Source organism: Necator americanus, chromosome V (genome assembly GCF_031761385.1).
Source record: "Necator americanus strain Aroian chromosome V, whole genome shotgun sequence".
Taxonomy (NCBI): domain Eukaryota; kingdom Metazoa; phylum Nematoda; class Chromadorea; order Rhabditida; family Ancylostomatidae; genus Necator; species Necator americanus.
Window position 1 is genome coordinate 8129848 of NC_087375.1, and position 20635 is coordinate 8150482.

General features: G+C 36.4%; 1 protein-coding gene across 2 annotated transcripts; it reads right to left on the reverse strand.

Moving 5' to 3' along the window:
- Window positions 1-6037: 6037 nt before the first annotated feature.
- Window positions 6038-20602, reverse strand: RB195_013276 (uncharacterized protein; the record flags this gene model as incomplete). 2 transcript variants are annotated; one of them, XM_064203012.1, is made up of 16 exons in its annotated part: window positions 6038-6109; window positions 6576-6632; window positions 14023-14097; window positions 14630-14782; window positions 15481-15610; window positions 15665-15758; window positions 16066-16138; window positions 17151-17240; window positions 17370-17504; window positions 17570-17741; window positions 17830-17900; window positions 18416-18538; window positions 18844-18982; window positions 19137-19233; window positions 19992-20092; window positions 20481-20602. In XM_064203012.1, 16 exons carry the CDS (start codon window positions 20600-20602, stop codon window positions 6038-6040), a joined length of 1704 nt encoding a protein of 567 aa, XP_064058892.1. The 2 variants fall into 2 exon arrangements, with proteins under 2 accessions (XP_064058892.1, XP_064058893.1); XM_064203011.1 differs by lacking the exon at window positions 20481-20602 and adding an exon at window positions 20209-20330.
- Between the last annotated feature and the right edge of the window lie 33 nt (window positions 20603-20635).

A 20635-nucleotide genomic window follows, 5' to 3' on the forward strand; every position in this document is an offset into this window, starting at 1 on the left:
GTCGCCTAAAAACCTCAATCAATGATGTCTAATGGATCCGTAAATGAAAGTACGGTAGTCGGAAACGTGGTCACATTCATCTAAACATACATAGCTGCTCGCGTATTTCGATACGATAGCGTAGCGTTGAGTGGAAACGAGCGCGAGAAGAGCAGCTCATCGTCGTCGCGGTGGTCGTCGTCGTGCGATGTGAGAGCCGCATAAGAAGCGGTGCATTTGTGTATGCGGCGTGTGTGTTTCGATTTGCTTCGTCGACACTTCTTTGTTTGCGTCCATTCAACGGACTAATGAGAGTCGAACTAGCACACCACCACCACCGCCACCACCACTAGCGCTTATTCGCCCTCCTCAACAATCACGAATGAGGAATGACGAGAATGAGTAACGGAGAGGATCATAAATGAGTGAGAATGAATGACTGAATGAATGAGTGCTCGAATTACTGAACTGCTACCACCACCGCCTTATCGTCTCCGGATTGCAGAATCGTATCCGAATCGGTGAGATGAACGAGCAGATGGTGGTGCAACCTGTCGCGACCTGGTGCTAGTGGCGGTGGATGCCCTTCTCGCCGTCGTCGATCCGTGTACTTTGTGAAAAGAAGCAATCACCACAACGGCGACAACGAAAAGAATTCCATTGCATTGCAGTAAAAGCACTTCCGGTAGAGTTTGTTACCATCCACTGAGACTGATTTGTCATTTTAGGACGTCTACTTTTTCATAAAACATCCGCGCTAGAAACGTTTCCGTTGTCAGAAAAACCTCCGGAACACTATTCGCGAACTCTCATTAGTCTTTGGGAATTTTCCGGAAATTTTCAAAATTAACGAAATAAACACTGTTTCAATGAGTTTATTTCAGTTAGATGAAAGGGGCGGTGGTGTTCCGCGATTCGGTCGGACTGGTGTGGTTTCGGCTCGTACGATGGGTCCACTAGGAGTGGTGCGCACGGCTACTGGTAAATGCATTTTTGCTCGATCGAAGAAAATTTCGTGGATTCACCTTCCGTATTTGTCCTCAAAGCATTTCATTATTGTATCACGTTCCCATGCGAACAAAGAAGAATGAAAAAACCACGCCGTCTCGATGACGAGCGGTAATTTCGCGATACAGTATGCGATTGGGTTGTTTGATTGGTGATTTTTAGAAAACTTTGACTTTTAATCAGTCCCTGACACAAAAGTTTGGAAGATTTAATTTTTTAAGGAGATTTGTTGACGATAAGTAGTAAGCACGATCAGAAAGCCAATCTAGGGACGAGTTTTCGTCACCGCTTGAGGTGATAATGTATTCATTTATTCACTTATTTTATTTCGTATCTTATTTTTCACTTTTACCTTGAAAAAATGTTTCGATGCACTACCTTAGATGTTCTTTCTTTGAAGAAATATATAACAGGAAACGAACAACAGAAAGTTGACAACAGTTACGGTTGAGTTTAAAAAGTTTCTGAATTAAAAAAAACAGCTCAGGCCTTTCTTAACCAGACATCGCCAGTTTTTAAAACATTCACCCGTTGAGTTCAAAATAAATATGGGTTGAAAAGAGAACAATTTATAAATCACTGATTTCATGCCCCAGCATGTCGTCTTTTTTTTTCCTTTCTGAAAAAACCAAGGGATTGCTTAGAGAAAGTAGATTAGAAGATGTCTGAAAATGACGATTGTTTAATAGAATACTATTCTTAGCTTCGAACGCAAATCGAAACTAAACAAGAACAAAAAATGCTGTTCTAAAAAAAATCAAGTACGGTGATAAAAAAAACTATCGGAATCAATGACATTGTCGTTTTCCAGAGTACGCGAAAAAAAAAATAGTACCAAGAAGTCACTATCGTTTGTTTTTCTTTCTCCGCATCTGAAGTTCTGTTCATTCTCTGACTGCTTTATTTTTATTTTAGCTTTGTTTTTTTATTCTTTTATTCAAGAAAATATGGCCGAAATTAGAGCTGTCTCTAGCAAACAACATTAACTTCCTTTAAGGACCTCGTCAACAAAATGCTTAAGGAATTTCCTTACTTTATCTACTATATATAAATGCCTTCGTGTCAGTACCATATGAGAGAATGTTAAAATTTTCTCTTGAAAAATAAATCCTGAAAGGTACCGGGATACATCAAGCGGTTAATGATCCATTGGTGGAATAATATAGTAGATATTAGGTATTCCGGGTAACACTCTTCCTTGAAGGAAATTTCTAGCAACCTATTCTCCTAGGAAACCGATTAAATGACGAATATTTCCATTCTAAGAAAAGCAGCGCTAGTCTTAAATATAGAGAATTTTTTTATTCTTTCAAATCTCCCGGAATCCGTACCGCTACTATTATTATTGAGAGTTTTACTACTGTTACTACTACTCAGTGATATTTTTCTGAATGAGCGAAGAATTTTCTCAGTCTTTTCCTCCTATTTTCTCTGTTTCTTTTCCTTTTCTTTTCAAACAACTACAACTAGCCGTCAATTCTTCAATCGTTATACAATGTGAACGATGAACGATGTGTGTGTGGGTGTGTGTGTGCTGTAAGTGGTAGTGATTTGTGGTGCTGGTGTTGGTGGTGGTGATGACGATGGTTTTGACTGGTGTCAAGGTGGTCTTCAATTACGTAGAGGAGACGCATGAGGCGAGGTTTGTATGTGCTCGATTAGCTGCACTTAATAGTCGGCTATTGTGCGTACGTGTACGTGTGTGCGTGTATGTGTGTGTAAACGCGTAGGTTACAGTATGTATGTGTAAATGACTGAATGACTCGGCTACCGGGGGCCCCATCATGACCACCCTCTTATATGGTGAGTGTAATTGCGTCCGAAACATGCTAAACGCCAGCGGGGGTTATTGAGATGGAGACATTTAGGACTATGCGTCTATTCATTGTTGAATAGACCACCTGCCGTGTGAAACACCTTCATCGATATATAGCCAGAGACCAAGTTTTGCAAAAGGAGTGAGAGTGATTTGAGGAAATAGTCGAGTATAGTATAGTGAGTGACCTTGAGGGAGCAACTCATTGCTCTCTCTCTCTCTCTGTAGAACACCACTGGATTTTTCTGGAAGAAAATTATCACAATATGGCCACTAATTTTTATAGCCTATCTGTACTTTCTTATTTTCCAAGAGTTTTAATTCCCACCCTGTCGAGTTTATGTGCTTTTTGAAATTACTAAATCGTCCCTTGCTTTACTGTTCGCGTGACTTATCCCTGCTTATTCTCATTCTACTCTTTTCTCGTTGCTGGATTTTCTATTGTTTTTTTTGTATTCATTCCTTGTCTCTTATTCTGGGCACGCCTTTGAGCGTGATAAATATATAAATAAATAAATATTTTCTATAAAAATGGGATCTATGCTTTTCTGCAGGGGGAATCTGAAGTTTTTCTTGTTTTTATCTTATTTATCTATCTTCTTCTTTACATTTGCTCGTTTTTACTATAATAATTGGTGATAAATTAGGTTTCTTCAATGATTCCCTACTTTTTCCTTTGATTTTCCTTGTAAAGACTCAAAATCCCCGGAAAAAGAAAATTTGTGGTTCTTTTAAGCCACAAGTTGCTTAGTTTTCAAAGCAAAGCTAAGGAAATTCTACGAAACCAAGATTATTAGCCACATTTTTCTTTTTCTATCAAGTCTTTTAAAGCATCAACGAACGCAAAGCGTCGCACTACCTGGAAATATCCGAGAATCCGTGTACAAGCATCGACGACAAATTTTCCCCTGAAATTTGTCGTCGATGCTAATTTTTTGTCGTCGATGCCTGGCCAGAATTTATGACCGTCTAGCAGGAATTTCTCGGTCAGGAAAGTCCTTTCTCAGTCCCAGATCAGTTTCTCTTAATAAACCAAACATTTCGAGAAAAAAAAACTAACAGAAAAAACAGATGGGACCTCAGGTAGCTCAGCAGTTCTTTTTCTTAGCTTAGTTAATTGACAAGTTAGTTTAATCGACTTTATTAGATTCCAAACTACGTAAACCTTTCATCTGGCTGAACATAGCACGCAATGTCTTGCGCAATGCGTAGATTGCGGTGCGTTTTCGGCGTTCTACATTTTTGACTCTATTGTTTTTTTTAAAATCACTCCTTATATTTTTTGGTTCTACGAAGACCAATTAGATACAGTAAGCAAGTTGTAGATGACAAGAGATAGGTTCAGTGAGTGCGTCCATACCATCTAGAACCAACAATTGCTGGAACCTCAACTCTGGGAAAAAAGTGGATGAGAAAGAAAAATTTGCAGGAAATTGCAGGAACGAATCATCGGGATTCTTGGTTTACAGCCCTAAGTTATGTAGTTTCGCTTTGGATGCTCATTTATTGGTTATTTCAATCGAAATCGAAAAAAATGATAATCAAAAGGACCGAGAAAAAAGTATAAAAAAAACGAGGTGAATCCTTTCTCCTCGATTTCTCTGAAAATTTCAAAAGTCCCTGTCAGGAAAAATATTTAATTATTTATTGCTAGAAAAATGGGTATTCGATAGAAAATTCCAGAAATGTCATCAACAACGATCTTCAATGTTTAGCATTGTTGGGTGTCCACCGCAAACCACCGTATCTTTTCCACCCATTGCACTTTGTATAATCAAAAGAGACGTATTTGCCGCCGTGTCGAGTGTTAAATTTCACACCGTTGCATCGAGACCTCAAACCCTCATTCGAATGTGTACTTTAGCGTGGTTTGAAAGTAGCAAATGAATGTTCGACGAGTTTTGATCTTTTGAACTCGGTCGCTTCAAATTTTCCTCTGCTGTTTTTCATAGAAAATACTAAATTCACATTAATTGCATTTTGATCTGATTTGTTTAGGTAAAAAAAGACAAGAATCGATAGGAGTTGGTGGCTCAAGCTGATGTAGTTGATGCACATGGATCAATAATCGATTGTCAAGACTTATTTGAATCAAGGATCGAGAGTGGGGCACATATTGTTTGCATGTAATACTATGCAACAGATGCAGATTAACAAGGTGTAGATGTTTGAAGAGATTAGCCACCATAATATGTCGATGTCGATGTCAATGACTCAAATGACCATATTTTTTCTGGAGAATGTTTGCTGAGATTTCAAACACTCCCCGGAAACAAGGAAAATTAAACCAAAAATAATAATTGGTGATAAATTAAGTTGGTGATAAGGGGAAACTTCAAATCTACAGTACGATAATGAAATTTTATCAAAGAGAATTAGTAGAAAGAATTATCTCTTCTCTTAATTGCTCTTTTCGCTCAAAGGAATCGTATATGTATGGATTACAGTACAACTACAAAAATCAATAAAAGAGTGGAAGTGAAATGAAACAAGAAAAAAAATCATGTGAAAACTTGAAAATATGTACCTCTGATAGAAGAAAAATGATCTATAAAAAATGAAATTATTTGAGAATAACATATAGAGCAAAAAATTAACTTTAGCCCGTTAGATCATAACTTTATTCGATCGATTCGATTCGATATTATTCGATTTTGTCTTATACGAACGAATAATATTCAGTGAGACAGCTTTTTTGAACAAAATTTCTCGGAATTTCCATCATTTTTCACCATCACATTTTTGTTTTTTCAATGAAACTCCCGAAATTTCAATGCACAGCAAACTTTTAAATTTTTAATGGAAAACTCCTTGAAAGCTGTACTAACACAAAGAACAAATAATACCATGTATTACTAGTGTCAATCAATATCTGATATGATATACACAGTTCTGTACAAAATCTCAAAGAATAAAATGAGGCGAAATAATCAGAACGAGTGAGAAAAAAAAGAAAAAGAAAGGAAAGTTTAGCGACTAAAAACACCAGATATAAAAAGGAAGATTACCGTGATGAGCTCATCCAGAAATCTAAAGTTTTACCAAGGACATGTTTACAAAACCACTTTACCTTAGCTTTAGCGAACAAAAATGAACAAAATTAACAGTAAATACAAAATATTTTCCTAAAATAAAGCCTAAAAAATCGGAATGTCAATCCTGAAAAAAAACAACAATCTTAGCTAGGGATTTATTGTTGGCCCTGATTTAAACGTTCTCCACTACCGCTCTGTCTCAAACATGTAATCGATGATTGTAGGTCACAAGTAGATCAAGGATAGCTCCATTTGTCCAACCGAAACCATCCTGGAATAAAGGATAATTGATGGAACAGCTCTGAGACCAGTTTCATTTTAATCGTAAATGTTTTAGTCCGCTCTAACAATGCTTTTTTGCTACGGATAAAAATGATTAAATAAGTATCAAAGAGAGATTCGTACGCATTTTTTCAGGCTGGAAAAATCTGATTAAAAAAATTGGAAAATGAATGAAATGTTCTATTCTTCAAATATTTTGAAACGGTCTGGATAATAAACAGAATTTATGAATTAATCAGGTAGAGAAGGAATAAATAAATAAAGTATTAAGTAAATAAATGGATAAATAAACAAATAAAAAATGATTTAAATAAATAAAAAGTCCAACATGCTTCAAAGTCCAAATAGGGTAATTTTGAAATTTAAAAACACTTTCACAGACGGGAAAATGTAAAGAATTCTTTCTTTTGTAGCATTACTCGATAGAAATCTTCTAATAAATCATTCGCTCGTACCTGAACATCGTATTCTCCACCTGAACCCGGGCGTGGATAGTCGCCAATTACGTTGTACTGAAAAATGACAGATAAACTCATCGAAGGCGGAAAACTCGTCCAGGAACATGTTTTTGTGCTTATTTAATTTCTTACGAATGACTTTTTCTGATGTTTACAGAATAAAAATATGGAAAGACGAGCTGAGATCACGTTTCACTGAATATTGTCTTTTCACGGTCGCTCCACATCTCTCTACTTTATCCCTTTCACTCTAAATTCACCAGCTGAAGAGGCCTGCGCCAAGCGCGGCTACGTGGGCGCGGCTGCTTGTTATTAATAATAGAGACATTAGCCGCGAGTCCTTCTGTCGTTGTGATTTATGCTAATTTCATTCGTTTTTAATGCATCGTTTACACGGCCAGCTAATTGGTAATTGAGGGCCTGCGGCTCAACGCCAAAGTGGGAACAAGTGATGGTGACGGCTGGTCCTGGGTCGAGCCACTTATGCGCGAAAAGCCCATACATAGTCATGAAGCTTATCCACAAATTACGGATGGGTGAGCTAAAGTCAGGTGAGGGACAGGAAAAGAAAAACGGGAAAGAAGGAGATTTTTTGTGGGCAACTTTTAAATTCGCGGTAAATCTCAAATATAGAAATGAAAAAAAAGAAAATGAAAATGAAAAGAAAATGAAATAGAAAACAAATGTAAGAGTGGTGGCTCCATGAAATAAAGCTTTTTCATCCAAAAATGTTTCAAATTTTCGGGGAGGATGCATCTTCATCCCTTTGGTTTTTTTAAGGAAATATTTTTTTTGAAATATGCAAGAAACAAGACAATAATGAAAGAAATAAAATAAATAAATTGAATATAGTGGCTTGCTAATAGCTCAAAAATGCATGTATGTAGCTGAAAAATAAGAATCCCACATTTCGATTATTTTGGGAACTTCAGCTTTTTTCGGAGGTACTCTGAAGCGCAAAAATCAGATAATATTAAAAACTTTCGGCAGTTTTTTAGACTGCTTCAGACTCTTCAATCTCAGCATCTTCGGAAATGGTGATGGATTTTATGTTACTGTTCAAAATTTGTTTCTTTTAATTTTCGTATGCGTGAGAATTCTTCTGTCCGTCTGAGGAAAATTTCGACGAGGTACTTATCTTTCACTGATTTAGGGTCGTTCAAAGTTCAAAAAAGCTTCTTTTCTCTGGAATTTTCCTGGGGTAAAGAAGATATCACGAGAACTACACGTTATTGACGTAAATCTCTTGAGATTCCTCGTGTGTTATGACCGTCGATCCGTGTCCTTAAAGCAGCTGTGGGTGTCTTTGTGTGTGTGAACGGTTGTAATAAATAGCGCAATCGTCCTTAACATGTCGATGTCCTTAGAAATTGTTCTTATCGACACACGCCGGCGCGCTCGCCTCTATTCATAGCGTGAATTCCTTTGCATGGGCCTCAAGTGGATGGCAGTCACTATGTGACGCTTTGCGGACGTATCAACCGGCGGTTACCTTGATACATTTTCCACATAAGTATCAAGTACCGTCATTGGACGACGACAACAATCCGTTCTCAACGGTCGAGTACGACGGAGAGCGGCGGCACGAGTGCCGTGTTGAATCACTTCCTCGCTCTCTATTCCACCCACCCGTCATCAACCCTCTCATCATCATCAAAAACCGCGAACCCGCACTTTTTGTTACCCGACGATGGATCACCTCACTTGACTTGACTTTGCCGACTCTTCAATACACTTACACCATACCGTATACGTAGAAGGTGGCACCAGGGGAAGGGGAAATTTTCAATTTCAACCCCGGGGAAGGGTAAACAGGTGGGACTGGCGTCCTTCAGTATGCAACTACTACCCATTTAATAATTATGGATCATTGGATCGACGAGCTCGCGGTGGAGTCATTTATCAGAAAAATTGTTACAGTACGACTGCTGCTCATTACGGGGATTCCGATTGTCATTACAATTTAGAATGTCTTATGTATATTATTGTATTATATTTATATTATTTTTTTCTATGTACTATGGGATTAACTTAACACAAACTATAATGTGTTGAGTTGAGAACGAAGATTTGGAAAGAAATCGCCACAATTCCCACGGAATTGCTTCAATGTGCCATGCAAAATCTCATTATTCGCTTTTGGAAATTTCCAGGAATACACACGTTCGAATTAGCATCATTTTTTTCTTTTTAAAAAGAAAGAAAATTTTCTTTTTAAAAATTGAATTTTTTTTCCTAAAACTTGCTGTTTTTTTTGTTGTTGAATTGCGTGCATTTTACTTTTTCTTAGCAGCAATAAAACTTGTGAATTTTCACGTCAAAAGAGTATCGTCGTCGAATCGAATTTTTTCGATTAATTCGAATACGACACGAATAATCGAGGATGTGCAGAGTAAGGAACAACGAACTGCAGTTAATTATTTAAGATATGATCTGAATTAACGAAATAAATCCGGGCTATTAGGCGAACACCACCGCAAGATAATATACCGTTGTGTTGTTGGCGTTGTATTAGACACGATGAACACCTGTTACCGTAGCCGATGACGTAATAAATTATTCGAGTGCATTGCAATTAGAGACATAATGCCGGCGTGTCCGTCGAACAAGGGCATTCTAACACCTATTCAAAATTATGATACACCTACGGCAGTTCTAGACTTACTAGGGGAACTAGAAGAACTTCTACAACTCCCTGTTCGTGGATTTTTTTCTGCATGGAAAATTTAGCACAGTCGTTTAGAGGCTCCGCTTCCTGCACGATCGATCGGAGGTTCGAATCCGCCCTAGTGCTCACCAAGCCTTCCATCCCTCTGCGGTCGATAAATTGGTACCAGACTTGTCTGGGAGGATAAAAACACTCACCTGACACATCGGCCAGCCCCCGCAAGTCATTGTATAGGCCAGTTACACGTTCGTAAACCTCAAACGATTCTGAATTGAAGTGAACGTGGGGTCGCATCCCAAGCGGATTCATTAACGCCACACACTTTATCCTTTACTAGTCCAATGTGCGTTATACGTATGGTCGGATCAAAACCACGTAGGTCTGAAGTCTGCAGTTGCGTAAATGGCTGTTATCGAGATGGGACACTCGTTGGCTGCGTGTAAAGAGGGTCCCTGCGGTGCTGCATTCCAAGCGGATTGATTAATACCAGGCACTTCACCCTCTATGATTTACGTAATATTTACGGAAGTTAAGACCATATAAGTTTCTTTTAAGTCTTTCCAATGAATTTAAATCATTAACAACATGATGCGAATCGTGCCTATCCACACCAGTTGTAATCAGAATCGGTCAAAAAGAATTTTTGAAAAAATATTTAACAGATCTAAAAGAAAATATGGATTTTGATTTAAATTCATCAGGAAATATATAATATCTAAATCCTGAATCGAATCGAGAATTTGAAAAGGATCGAAAAAGAAACGAGTGAAGATGTATGTATGTGGTTGAGATTTGTCGCTAAAAGGACTATCCAATAAATTCGTAGCTCACGAAAAATCCAATTGGTGTTTTTCCGATGAAAAGTTGTAAAGAATATTTTCTACACCGTTTTCCATACATACATGGCAAGCTAAAAGTGAAAGAAAAAAGCAACTCCCAGGACCAAGTGGAAATCCCCGACGGCAAAATGTCACCGAGTGTTACGTGCATGCAGCTCAAATATAAAGTATTCAGTGAAACACTAAAAATTTGAAAAAAAAACTAAAAATTAAAAATTAATTGGATCGAGAATTTGGATACCACTGCTGTGGGTGGTCCCTCAAACTACTTTAAAATTGTTTTAAAACCCGAAATATTATGTCTTGGTTGAAAAAAATTAAACTATACAGTGTTTTTGCACTGTAGTGACCATAGAATGAAGGAGCTACTATAAAATTTTCTAAAAGTACAACTGAATCCAGCTAAGCGTGGATATTCAACAGCAGCCTCCAATACGAAATTTCAATATCATTAAGGTACCCCATTTCTTCATATTTTCTTCAGTCTACGCGAACGCACCACGAAAAAACAGCGAAGTAAAGGACCAATAAAAATTTGCTAATCAGTAAATATATAATAAAGAAGAAATTGAGGAAAAATATTTATTCCACAAAAAAACTAATAAAAGTTGTGTTTAAGTACATAGTTGAGAGATGCGTTAAAAAATTAGAGGACCTCAAAAAATTGGGATTTTCTTCAAAATTTCCGAAAAATTCTGCGTTTCAACGCAGCAAAAATTTCATAAAATGTTTCAAAAATTTGTGGAAAAATTGCACTTTGGTGCAGCAAAAAAACAACAAACAAACCATTTCTAGCTACTATGATTCACTTTTCTGCATTGTTAATCACTATGTAGTCATTTCGATGAAACCCCTTGATTTTTTTAAAAGAAAAACTAGCAGAAATTTCAAAAGGATTGGAATAAAAATTCAGAGGGAAGAAAAAATTTATTTCATCTAATTCATTTCTACAATTTTTTTTCTATTTCTACTTCAAGTTATTTAATTATAATTTTTAATGTTTTAATATTTTATTTTATTTTATTATTCGTATATATTTATATGTATATTTTAATATTTAATGTTTGTTTGTTTTCTTGTAATACGATAATTCAGTAATAATAATGATTTGTAGTATTTAGTATTTTTTTTTAAAATGATTTCGCTAATATTTTGAATCTTTGTGGTTTTCGTTTCGTGTTCTAACCTCGTAAAAGCTCAACTATTTTTTCTATGGCTGCACATAGAGCGGGCATTGAAGCTGCTTCGAAGACCGAAAATCATTTTTTCGCGAGTCCTTGTCGAAATTCGGCTTCGGATGTTAAGCGATTATCATCGGCGATTTTCAGCGAAATCGAACAAACAGCACCGCATTAAACGGACGGCGGCGCGTCGAAGACAAATTTTGCCGCATTCACCTTCGTGTCGTCATCGGCGGCAACGCGTAAATCCACTTTACGCATTGTCTCAGTGTGAATGATGATGTTTTGTGATGACTACCGTTTCCCCCATCAGCACCAGCACCGCCAAATCGGTGACCGCTCGCTCGTCTAATTGGGTGCGAATCCATTATACGAAGCGTCCTTGACAGATCATACACATACACACACACACACGCCCCGTGTACTCCACATCACCAACACTCCCACCCCATCTTACTAAATACTAACACGACAACGACAGAGATTACCCGATCACAATAGGAATACACATTTGTTCGTTGATGAGAAACCTTCACGGGGGATCCAAAGGAAAATTACTTTCAGTTAATGTAAACTAGTTATCGAGGTCAGATTGTGTGATGATGTGCTAATGGTCTTATACGGTAAATCGAAAAAGAATAGCCAGGAAATTTCAAATAACCAAGTTTTCTTGGGAACATGCCGCTAGCTCCAATGCTAAAATCTGCTCCAATGCTAACTTGTGCCCCAATGCAAGTCGAAACGTCACTGACACAGAAAAAACTCTTTTAGTGACGTTTCGACTTGCATTGGGGCACATGAAAAAAAAAACTAAAGTTGAATTCGTGCGCAAGCAATAAAATAGGAGTGCATTTCATGGATTTTCTGTGGGATCGTTCCAGGACTGGGATTAGTAATGATCTAACCATCCTCCGACATCAACCGTGTCGGTTGGAACGAGATTTGGCGAGTAGAAGTAGACGGGGGTGATTTTTTTCGCAATTTTTTCATTACACTTATAATTCGTAGTTATAAATCAGGGAAATGGTACTGCACTAATGTAATGTAAGTTTGTATGACAACAGAGTATTGTATTGCTACCGTATCGGGATGTTTCTACTTCTTAATACCGTTTTCAGCGGATATCATTCCAGAAAAACGTTCTCAAGAAGTCTCATCCTCTTCCTTTATTGATTGCGAGCCCAGAAATGCAGTAGTGAACGACGAGTGGGAACAAACATGCGCACATCCTAGCTGTCATGGCTGGATGTCGGCGGCATACGGTAGCGGAGGATGAGGATAGTGTGGCGAAATTGAATTGATACCGTAATCAATCGTAGCGTGCTTCTCATGCAAAGAGGCTTCTTCCGTGCTCATTCAAATCGCCTGCTCGACTAGGAATTTATGATGCGCGATTATTCTAATGTGCTGAGAGCGGAGCGACGAGAGAGCGGATGTGAAGAGGGTTCTGCTACTTGAACGCCGTGGGGCATGAAACCGAATAAACGCCGAAAGCTTCGTCGAGGGAGCGAATTCGCGCACTTCTTAGCGAGAAAACAACTTTTTTTTAAATGATGGAGAGTTCTAGAGAAGACAACAACATAGAAGTGGTTTCTTTTCAATTTTTGTTTTGATTTTGAGCAGAGCCAACGTTGAGAAGAGATTCGCCATTCGGAGAATAACATATCAAAAATTTTCTCAACAAATGGCCGAGTCGTTTTTTTCCGACTCAAAATCTTCAAACTTTGACATCGCACTCGTTAAAAGAAATCTGGATAAGGAAAACACTGCTAAAATCCAAATTTGATGTTTTAGGAAATAGCGAGGAAGGCAAACACAGAAATCTTGAGAATTCATGCCAGTCATGTGGCACCACTACGCGGATGTTGACGTTTCACAAAAATTTCTACACCACACCTCTTCAGAAGAATTTAAACAACAGCGAAACTATGTCCAGAGAAACTTCGGACGCATTAGAAAGCGGCAAAGGCTTATCAACCACCTTATTTCCAGTATTTTTTTTTCACAGATATTCTGCTGCACAATCTTAGACATATCCATGAAACTACATATTTGACGTCTAAAAAAAACTTCAACGTTAATTTTTAGCAACTTAAAATTCAAGCTAACTAAATTCCTATCTTTTTTGGCGGAATCGAAGTACTGTAGTGTAATTCTAGTCTCATTCTATGAAAACCTAATTGATGCTTTTCACCCTCCATCCTGAAGCCCAAATGTATGTAATCAGAAAAAATCGATAACACCCATTTCATGCACGAAACACTTTCAGAAACTCAGTGAACTCCGTATTCTTGGCATCTCTAAAGAACACTGCTCTCTCACATCACTCTTCCTCCCTGCCCAAGAGGCTTTTTCCTCAGAAAGAATACAGTTTTTGAAACGCGTCCATAATTCTATCTATACACAGGAATTCTACTAGTAAAAAGTAGTTCGGTCAAACCGTCAACCTTGAAAATGTAAAACAGTTGCTTCAACGCTCAAATAATTAACAGAAATGCCTAGCGAATGTCTAAGAAACTGCCGGCGGGGACCAGTTCTCGCCTGTGTTACATATAATTGTGTGATACCACAACACATTTGTTCCCATGGTTTATCGTTGTTTAGATTTGCTCGAATTCTCTTTTTATTATCTCGAATTATGGTGATACCTTTTGCCCTCTTTTTATCATTCTTTTCATCCTGCATGACGACATCCTGACATTGTCCTATAAGCTAAAGTTCGAAAACAAACAAAAAAAAAAAACAAACAAACAAACCTTCTCCCACATATGATTCGTCTCCTTCCACACCTTAAAGTTGCCCATTATCCATTTCTTCGCTAATTGATATCCCTGAAAAAATTAAAAATGCTGGTGGAAAAAAACGAATGATTTAGAAAAAGTGAGAGTGGAAAGTTCCAGAAAATTCTCGAAAGTTTGCTGCCTGCAGCTCCACGAACTATGTAAGTGTTCTTTTATATCCCGTTCCTAAATATCCCAGCATCCTGGCTTTCACATGACACAAAGGCGGTGGTCACGTGCTACACATGAAACATCTGTGACAGAAAAAATCAATGAATGGGCTTTGCACTTTTCACTCGCGAAGAAAACGCATTTGTTCAAATTATATTAATTATTTAATCCTCCACAACAGATTAGAGATAATTTTTTATATTATTTTCGTTTGTTTGTTTATTTTATTTGTTATTATTAATTATTATAATATTATTATAATGTTATTATCAATTTCTTAATTTTAGCTTATGTTGCCATTTGTTTGCATAAGAGTAAAAAAAACTGATTCCAAAAAAAAACAACATACCGATGATCCTCGCGAAAAAAAAAGAATAAAAAAGCAAAAAAAAAAACGAAGAAGAGAACTAACAGCGTCTTGCATTTGAGCATTTTGACTCTTCCTTAATCCTTCAACGACCATATGATTCAGGGGGCTGAATCCATTCGGGAAATCCCATTGTTCCTCACTATCACTGATCATTGATGTTGGGATACCGCCCGGATAATCGAAGACGCCGATGCTCTGAGATCGAAGAAAAAACATTCGTGTGCATTCTTTTCTCACAATCACTATAATAAATGTAGTAAGATAAAAATAAGTGACTATGAAGTAATGAATAAACAATAAATGATAAATAATAAAATAAAAAAATAAATAAATACAAGATAATAATAAACAAAATTTACCTTTTCATTACTTCCCCTATGTTTTTAGGGTGCTTACAACTACTATTTACTACTCACCAGTTATTTATTTATTATTGCTTACTCACTACTTATTAATCACTATTTTATTTACTACTCGGATTAATTATGTTGCCTGTCTTTTTAGGTAAAAACAATATTAAAGTAGTCAGGCAACATTGAATAATTAATCATTTTGACTGACTCAATTTTTAATTTTTAATTACTCCAACTGAACCTAGCAAGAAAATCTGGATTCCCTAAGGATGCTCGAAATTTGTGTGAAACTTTGTTCAGATTAATAAAGTGAGTTACAATGAAGCAAAAATTCTTCATGTTTTCCAGTCAATTTATCGATTTCTTGAGAATAAAGTTTAAACCAAAATAAATCAAATACTAGATAAACTACATAAACTTAAAAATGAGGAAATAAATAATACTATAATAATAATAATAGCAATAATAGTAATATTTCCAGTTTCTAATGAAAGCACCGACTGAATTATTTGATGGAAATTAGCTATACGAATCAGTTACCTTCATGAGTGTGAATAACCGCTCAGATTTTCCCTGATTCAATGAATTGTAGCATCCGGTAAATAACGGAACAGTTATCGAAGGGTAGAAAGCTGTATTATGCGAAGCAGTACGAAGATTATAATCAAACCTAGAATAGGACAACTGTCACAAAATTCACCATTTCCGTAAACGATAACCGTACCATGAACCAGCGGTTCGATTATAGAAGACCTTGTGAACGGTGTGACGGAACTTTGCACGAGTTTCACGATAAAATTCGGATTTTACTTGATCGTCTGGAACCAAGGTTACTTTATTTGTTAAAAGAAAAAGAGATTTTTCAAAAATTTCAGGAAATCAACAATGTAACAACATCTTTTGCATATGAAATAGGTTTTTTGATGATTTTTTTCGTGCAGATCTATATGCCTATATGATATATATGATCTATATGTCGCTCTGGAAAAAGTTTTCACCAATCAAGTTTTTTGAAAGAAAAAATCGCTCTAGTTATTTTGAAGAACATAATTAATCTCCACATTTTTTTCCAACTTGTGGGGCGACTTTTGAAATCTAAAATATAAACAAATAGACACAAATTACCTATTCTCTCGAACAAATACTCCAGAATATCCAAATTCCAGCAAATAAAAGCGTTCAGATCCACGGGTAACACCTGAAAACCCGACCAAGATTATAGTTTTTCAAGGAGCAATTAATTTAAATTGAGAGCGAAATTTTGAAACTTGGAAAAATTTTATTTTATACGTATTGAAGGACCTCATCGAAAACACTGTGATTTTCTGGTAACATTTTGAATTATCTTAGAACTTCATTTTTGATTTTTTTTAAAATTTTCATCATCAAATAAGGAGCTAATTATTTTCTAAATCTACTTATTGGGTTCATTTTCGCTAATATCTTCTTAAGATTTTAGGGTGTGAACAAAATAAATAGTAACAGAGGAAAAATTTTAGAAATTTCACCAATTTACGTAAATTCTTCTAAAATAATTTTATATTCTGTCACATCTAGTAGAGAAGATTCGTTCGTCACACATCTGGCAAGAAAACATAAGCAAAGAGGATGAGCAAACGGCGGAAAACGAGTGAGTGAAGATTGGTGAGGAGGCACAGGCGATGATTGGAACACGAGAAAGTGTGTGATGACTAGAGAACACTATTCTCACATGTAGAAATGTGTCAGGAAAAAAAGCAGAAATTGCCCAGAAAAAGCGAAATGTTGAAAAAAAAGAAAAGAGAAAATCTTCATAGAAATTATCCAAGCATTATTCCAGGAAGATGCAGAAAGATTTAAAAGATTTCAAATTTAAGTTCTCTCCTAAAACTGCACTAACTCTCCTTCCTGAAAACACTCACCTAGCTGACCTGCGGGTGACATAATATTACATACAATAAAAATCTAAAATATTTAACATTATTTGTTGAATTATTATTCTTTTATTATTTTATTTAATTATATAATACTTAACATAAAATTTTTCAGATTATTAGTTCGTGTGAAAGTATTGGTTATTGAACAAATAGAATTTTGTAACTCTCAGGAACAAATATCTGGGATCTGAGTAATTTTGCCCATTTCATCTTGTTACCATTTTTTTCTGTCAGGATTTTTTTTTCACGATGAATTGCTTCAATCACTTGGACTCTTTTCAGTGTAACACTCACATTTTTTGTCTCCACTGTGTAAATCGTTTTATGATCGCTGAACCATCTTGTCGAAAAATCCCATCCAGATTCGGCAGCGCTGGCGATATCCTGGAATTGTTCCAAATACACAATAGAAAATAATTTCCTTTAAAAAAAATGAGTAAAAATGAAGAAATAAATAATAAAGCAAACAAATAAATAAATAAACAAAAATTAAACAAACAGAAAGATGGTAACCTGCCAGAACTGTGCTTTGTCCTGCACAGTTTGTGCTTTCTTTATATCCTGAGCGTAGGATTCCGGACGCGGCATATTACTCCTGGTGTTGTATCGATATACCAGGTAATCCGTACCTTTTATGGATACTGTTGTCTGGAATATCATTAGAATCACGGAAAATTTTATCTCCGATCAAAAACACCTCCGCACATTCTTACCATACGATTGTTGTTCCAGAAAGAAAGCTCTTTCTCTAGGATCGGTAGCATTTTCTGGACGAAATCCTTATCCTTTGTGACCTCGTAGTATTCGTAGAGCATTCCAGCAAGTAATGGTGGTTGGGATCGTTGTAGATAGTATACACGACCACCGTTAGGCACAAAACCGAATCTACAACCACATACCTATATTTCGCCCGGCATTTAGTGGATACTGTAGGAACAATGATGGTGCAGTTGCACAAAAAACATTCACGTACCGTTCAACAAGTGACCCGAGATTTTCTATCATTGCCTTAGTGGTGTTGTACATTTCACATGTGATAAGACCCTAAAAATAAAACGTTCTTCCAGGATTCTGGATATTTTTAGGTGTCTGGAATGCTCATGTAGATCAGAAAATTAAAAAAAATGCTTGCATATGTGCCAATTTCATGGAAAATAACCGCATTAAAGGCAGCATCTTATGGAAATGACGCTCGTAGTGAGGTCCCAATGAGTAGATGTGGCGCGTACTGAGGTGCCTAGTAGGGAAATTTGATCGTTCGGGGTTGTTTCCCACGCATTGTTTCCATGAAAGTAAAGGGGATTGCGTGTGATTGAGCTCACATTCATGAACCACATCCTTTTTTCGTTGAAGGACCCCAACATTGTTTTGCAGCATGCTTACTTCACAGAATTTCTAATAGCTCAATACTTTCATTGCTCATTACAATCTGTTCGGATTCCGCTGCAGTTCTTCACTTACGTTTCCATCTTTGTGTTCTGGAAGATTTTCCCATGCTTCTAGTAATTTCTTACTATATTTTTCCACATTTATTGATCGAAAACCCATGTAAAAGTCACCTTTATAATCCAATAAGCATCCCAGTAGTAGAATTCCCTAAATCTTCCTCCAGGCATAATAAAATTATGTGGCAGATAGATCAGCGAGTAACGAGAACTGCTGTTTTCAATGGCGGGATCGATCTAAATCGCAAATGTTGTGTTTTCCAGAATATTCCTGACAAATATGCTGCACATGGAGCAAACAACATTCATTTTCAGTAATTTTTCCTCAATGTTCTTTCTAAAAATCGATTCAAAAGAAAGAAAATCAGTTGTTCATTGGTGGATATTCACACAAGGCGGTGGATTTTCACGTGAATCAACAACGAGAACAGGCGAGAAACGAACTTTGACCGATTCTTTTTCTTTTTCTTAGCTGCACAAGGACAACAACCAGAGAATATTCTAACTTAGTGATCTGAGGTGAATACAAGAAATTTACTGACTTTTTTACAGAGACTCCTCCATATTGCGTTTAATTTCAACGCCCATTCCCTCAATTGTGGATCCACTATAGACATTAATTTAGCCGGTTGTGGATTCCAATCCTCAGGTGTACACGGTAACATTTCACTACCAGGAGGGCTAAAAAAAGAAAACTGGCCAACATATGTAGAAGAATGATCAAAAATTTTATTTCATTCTTTATATTTAATTTTTATTTTTGTAATTTACTATTACTAATTTTTTATTCAACATTTATCTTTAATTCTTGAAAACAGAAAAAAAAAGAAAATACCTAAAATAGGTATCCACGAATTGCTGAAGTTTTGTTCGGTTGATAGCCTCAACAGAGATATTTGAAAATTCTTCGTTGAACTTTTCCAACACATAATCTGCAAATAGGAATATGGAGTATTTTGCGATTAATTTTTCCAGAAAAAGTCTCTTTAAAGAAACTTTTTTTTTTACAAAAAAAAATTTTTAAGATTTTAAAACCTGCTCAGCACTTTTTTTTTGATAATTATCAACCTCACTATCTAAGATTGCAAATTATTCTTTTTTTATTTCGTTTCTCTCTTTATTTTCTTTCATATTTTACTTTTTTTTCCAACAATTTCTCCAGAATGAAACAAATATGTAGCCAGGAGAAAAACAGTTCAACCTCTAAAATCTTAGTTTCAAACTGAATAATTAACTGCGTGCAAAGTAGTAGTGCTTCTTTCTGCTGCTTAATTTTTCTCTCTACTATTCTTTTAGTGCCCTACTTTTCTGTATATATATATATATATACTCTTTTAAAAATTTACAATAAATTCGAGAAAAAAATTAGACTCATGGAAATTTCTTCAGGTTCTTGCACACGTTAGCTTAGCTTTCAAATTGTAATTGTCACTGTTTGTGAGACAACGTGCCCTCGAATCCTACTCCCTCAAATTAACAATTGCTAAAGTGTTTGTGTAAAGTCCGTCATCACTTTGTTCACTGTTCTTTTCACTTTACGTCTCAGTTCACTTTTCACTTTTTTTTTCGAACATTTCACTGATTCTTTTTTTTGCTGATGAAAACCTAATTTTCTAATATGAAAAATTCATGAGATTATTGTTTGCGTAAACACTGTTGTATTAACAACATCAATAATTAATCAACAAACCTGGATCGTTCTTCATCGGCATATCGACGAATGTTTTTGAATCGTTATAGAGTTCATGATAGTTAACGGCCATCAACAGAGTGCTGTTGCAGTAAATATGACTAAAAAAAACTTAGATTGGCCTTGAATGTGTAATCTTAAACTCCTAGTTTTCCTCTTCCCTCTCTTCTTCACGGTCGTTTTCCTCAAAGTTTCAAAATTTCGAATTCAAACTCACGAATTATTAGAGTTACTCCTATCACAGACGGGTACCGGTTCGTCAATTCGATGAACTTGATCGAGGAGTGAAGCTGAGGAGTGAGGAGTGAGGAGTATGAGAAGAAAGAGAGAAAAAACCATTTTTCTGAAAAGAAACACTTATATGAGAATTTCAGTAAAGTTTGTGAGGAGAGGATTTTAGAAAAAAAAAGAAACGGTGGAAACCAGAAAATGATTTATTTAAATGCTTGAAGCTAAGTTTGAACTGATCCTACAGCCGTCGAGTGCCACCGCACGTGAAGACAACGTTCACGGAACTCTGAGGCAGGGATCAATGTGTTTCTCGGATCAGCTGTCTTCTCGTGACGAGACAAAGATGATGAATTGACACCGAGCACGTCATACTGATCCATGTGGAGTCAGGCGCAACCTCGAAGCCACTTCCT